The 4,762-nt window shown below is 56.5% G+C and overlaps 1 protein-coding gene across 1 annotated transcript in view; it reads left to right on the top strand.

Moving 5' to 3' along the window:
- TICAM1 (toll-like receptor adaptor molecule 1) overlaps positions 1-4,045 on the top strand; it is a 22,760-nt gene extending 18,715 nt beyond the window's left edge. The window contains exon 2 of the mRNA XM_011967368.1: positions 1,454-4,045. Within this exon, the coding sequence (XP_011822758.1) occupies positions 1,590-3,725 (2,136 nt within the window). The 5' untranslated portion in view covers positions 1,454-1,589 and the 3' untranslated portion in view covers positions 3,726-4,045. The remainder of the gene's footprint in view (positions 1-1,453) is intronic.
- Positions 4,046-4,762: the final 717 nt, after the last annotated feature.

Below are 4,762 nucleotides of genomic sequence, written 5' to 3'. Positions count from 1 at the left end.
TTAGCCAGGATGGTCTCGATCTCCTGACCTCGTGATCCACCCGCCTCGGCCTCCCAAAGTGCTGGGATTACAGGCTTGAGCCACCGCGTCCGGCCGATTTATTTATTTATTTAGACAGGGTTTCACTCTTGTCGCCCAGGCTAGAGTGCAGTGATATGATCTTGGCTCACTGCAACCTCTGCCTCCCAGATTCAAGCGATTATACTACCTCAGCCTCCTGAGTAGCTGGGATTACAGGCGCGGACCACCACACCCAGCTAATTTTTTGTATTTTTAGTAGAGAAGGGGTTTCACCATGTTGGCCAGGCTGGTCTTGAACTCCTGACCTCAGGTGAGCCGCCCGCCTCGGGCTCCCAAAGTGCTGGGATTATAGGTGTGAGCTGCCGTGCCCAGCCGAGGCTGACTACTTTATTTAGCAAGCATGTATTGAGCACCTACTGGCTTTCAGTCATCAAGCTAAGAAGTTTCTGTGTGTTAATGCAACTCAATTGCCCAAAACAAGTCTATAAGTGTATGCCATTAGGCACACAGCCTCCACAGCCAGACTGCCTGGGGTTCAAATCCATCCTCTGCCATCCGCTGATAGTGTGACTTTGGGCAAGTGACATCACCTCTGTGTGTCTCACTTTCTTCATCTGTAAATGGGGAAAATAGTGTAATAGTGTTTACCTCCCAGGTAACACCAGGTAAGTATCAGATGATAACTTTTTTTTTTTTTTTTTTGAGACTGGGTCTTGCTCTGTTGCCCAGGCTGGAGTGCAGTGGCTCCATCTTAGCTCACTGCAGCCTCAACCTCCTGGGCTTAAGCAATCTTCCCATCCCAGCCTCCGGAGTAGCTGGGACAACAGGCACATGCCACCTACGCCTAGCTACTTTTTTTGTTTTTTGATCCGGAGTTTCACTCTGCTGCCCAGGCTGGAGTGCAGTGGCATGATCTTGGCTCACTGCAGCCTCCACCTCCTGAGTTCCAGTGATTCTCCAGCCTCAGTTTCCCAGGTAGCTGGGATTACAGGTGTGCACCACCATGCCTGGCTAACTCTTTGTAGTTTTAGTAGAAACGCGGTTTCAGGCTGGTCTCAAACTCCTGACCTCAGGTGATCCCCCAGCCTTGGCCTCCGAATGTGCTGGGATTTCAGGTGTGAGCCACCGCGCCCGGCCCAGCTAATTTTTAAATTTTTAGTAGAGACAGAGTCTGGCTATGTTGCCCAGGCTGGTCTGGAAGTCCTGGGCTTAAGTGATCCTCCTTGCCTCAGCCTCCCAAAGTGCTGAGATCACAGATGTGAGCCATCGTGGTGGCCTCATAGCATTTTGCAGAGAAGGAAATGGAAGTTGCCGAAGGTCACCTGGTTAGGTCTGGGTGGCAGGATGGGAAAGCAGGCGGGGGTGTGTGGGCTGCCTTCCCGTGCTGACCTTTCTTGGGGGTAACCATGTTTGCCTCTCCTGTTTCCTATAGATCTGCTCGGGCAGCTCCCGCGGAACCTGGAACAGTGAATGCGTAGGGGACGCCGGGCGTGCAGAAGGCGGGCAGTGTGGAACATGCCTTCATTACCCCCAGCTTCTGCTGCCCGAGGCTGCACCCACCTGTGCCCATGGCCTGCACGGGCCCGTCACTTCCTAGTGCCTTCGACATTCTAGGCACAGCAGGCCAGGACAAGCTCTTGTATCTGAAACACAAACTGAAGACCCCACGCCCAGGCTGCCAAGGGCAGGACCTCCTGCATGCCATGGTCCTCCTGAAGCTGGGCCAGGAAACTGAGGCCAGGATCTCTCTAGAGACACTGAAGGCCGATGCAGTGGCCCGGCTGGTGGCCCGCCAGTGGGCTGGTGTGGACAGCACCGAGGACCCAGAGGAGCCCCCAGATGTGTCCTGGACCGTAGCCCGCTTGTACCACCTGCTGGCTGAGGAGAAGCTGTGCCCGGCCTCGCTGCGGGACGTGGCCTACCAGGAAGCCCTCCATACTCTCAGCTCCAGGGACGACCACCGGCTGGGGGAACTTCAGGATGAGGCCCGAAACCGGTGTGGGTGGGACGTTGTTGGGGATCCAGGGAGCATCTGGACGCTCCAGTCCAATCTGGACTGCCTCCCACCATCCTCGGCTTCGCCCTCTGGGACCCGGAGCCTTCCGCGTCCCATCGACGGTGTTGCCGGCTGGAGCCAAGGGCGCTCCCTGCGATCCACCGACAGCCCCGCCTCCCTGGCCAGCAACTTGGAAATCAGCCAGTCCCCCACCATGCCCTTCCTCAGCCCGCACCGCAGCCCACACAGGCCCAGCAAGCTCTGTGACGACCCTCAGGCCAACCTGGTGCTGGAGCCTGTCCCCGGTGGCTGCCAGGAGCCTGAGGAGATGAGCTGGCCGCCATCGGGGGAGACTGCCGGCCCCCAAGAGCTGCCAAGCAGCCCACCCCCTGCGCTTCCCAAAGTGGCCCCAGATACAACCTCAACTGGCCTCTCTGAAACCCCCACAGCTCCAGAAACCAGCACCCACTACCCGGTGGAGTGCACTGAGGAGTCTGCAGGCGCCCAGTCTCTCCCGTCGCCCATTGTGGAGCCCATCAAAAACCCCTGCCCTGTCAAAGACCAGTCGCCGCTCCAACTTTCTGTAGAAGACACCACCTCTCCAAATACCAAGCCGTGCCCACCTACTCCCACCACCGCAAAAACATCCCCTCCGCCTCCTCCTCCTCCTTCATCAGCCCCTTGTTCGGCTCACCTGACCCCCTCCTCCCTGTTCCCTTCCTCCCTGGAATCGTCATCGGAACAGAAATTCTATAACTTTGTGATCCTCCATGCCAGGGCAGACGAGCACATCGCCCTGCGGGTCCGGGAGAAGCTGGAGGCCCTTGGTGTGCCCGACGGAGCCACCTTCTGCGAGGATTTCCAGGTGCCCGGGCGTGGGGAGCTGAGCTGCCTGCAGGATGCGATAGACCACTCAGCTTTCATCATCCTACTTCTCACCTCCAACTTCGACTGTCACCTGAGCCTGTACCAGGTGAACCAAGCCATGATGAGCAACCTCACGCGACAGGGGTCGCCAGACTGTGTCATCCCCTTCCTACCCCTGGAGAGCTCCCCGGCCCAGCTCAGCTCGGACACGGCCAGCCTGCTCTCCGGGCTGGTGCGGCTGGAGGAACACTCCCAGATCTTCGCTAGGAAGGTGGCCAACACCTTCAGGCCCCACAGGCTTCAGGCCCGAAAGGCCATGTGGAGGAAGGAACAGGACGCCCGAGCCCTGCGGGAACAGAGCCAACACCTGGACAGTGAGCGGATGCAGGCAGCAGCCCTGAACGCGGCCTACTCGGCCTACCTCCAGAGCTACCTGTCCTATCAGGCACAGATGGAGCAGCTCCAGGTGGCTTTTGGGAGCCACATGCCATTTGGGACTGGGGCACCCTTTGGGGGTCGAATGCCCTTTGGGGGCCAGGGGCCCCTGGGAGCCCCTCCATCCTTTCCCACTTGGCAGGGGTGCCCGCAGCCGCCACCCCTGCACGCGTGGCAGGCTGGCACCCCACCACCGCCCTCCCCACAGCCAGCAACCTTCCCACCGTCACTGCCCTTCTCACAGCCACCAGCCTTCCCTACGGCCTCACCTGCACCCCCTCAGAGCCCAGGACTGCAACCCCTCATTATCCACCACGCACAGATGGTACAGCTGGGGCTGAACAATCACATGTGGAACCAGAGAGGGTCCCAGGCGCCCGAGGACAAAACACAGGAGGCAGAATGACTGTGTGTCCTTTGACCTGACCACCTGGGGAACACACCTGGACCCAGGCATCGGCTTTGGGCAGGACCCCATAGACCATTCTGGTCTGCCCTGCGCCCTGTGGACAGTGGAAGATGAGGTCATCTGCCGCTTTCAGGACATTGCCCGGGAGCCCTTCATTTAGGACAAAAGGAGCGTGATAATGCCCTGGCTTTCAGGGTGGTCAGAACTGGATACCGTGTTTCCAATTCCAATCTCTCTATTTTTGGGTGAGGGGTCTTGGTGGTGGGGGTATTGCTACGGTCTTTTAATTATAATAATATTTATTGACTGCTTCCGCAGCGCCACTGTCTTCTGGGACACCTTCTGCCCAGCTATTTATTATAAAACACGTGGCTCCCGCTTCCGCAAACGGGAAACGGAAGCGGGAAGTGCACGCCTTTTCTTGGAGGGCGTAAACCGGGATCTATCCTCATCCCATTGGTCAGAATATAATCACATGGCCCTGCTCCTGCCGCAAGGAACGCTGGGAAATGTAGTCCTTTCTAAGCGGCCATGTGCCTCGCCGAGTCTGGGTTCTAATACCAGGAAAGGTGGAGGGAAAAGATACTGTTGAGAGCGGGGAGGGTGCAGCCTGGGCAACATGGTGAGACCCCCGTCTCTTCAAAAACACAAAAATTAACTGGGTGTGGTGGTGCACGCCTGTAGTCCCAGCTACTCAGGACACTGAGGTGGGGAGATTGCTTGAGCCCAGGAGGTGAATGCTGCAGTGAGCTATAAATGAATGAATGAGTGAATGGATGAACGAGTGAGTGAATGAATGAGTGACTGAATGAATGAACGAGTGAGTGAATGAACGAATTAGTGAATGAATGAATGAATGCGGAATGAATGAATAAGTGAGTGAATGAATGAATAAGTGAATGAATGGATGAGTGAATGAATGAATGAGTGAGTGAATGAATAGATGAGTGACTGAATGAATAGATGAGTGACTGAATGAACGAGTGAGTGAATGAATGAATGGATGAGCGAACGAATGAATAAATGAATGAATT

Source organism: Mandrillus leucophaeus, unplaced genomic scaffold, assembly GCF_000951045.1.
Source record: "Mandrillus leucophaeus isolate KB7577 unplaced genomic scaffold, Mleu.le_1.0 Scaffold8, whole genome shotgun sequence".
NCBI classification, from domain to species: domain Eukaryota; kingdom Metazoa; phylum Chordata; class Mammalia; order Primates; family Cercopithecidae; genus Mandrillus; species Mandrillus leucophaeus.
The sequence above is the reverse complement of the archived record's forward strand: the minus strand, read 5'-3'. Positions and strand labels throughout refer to the sequence as shown.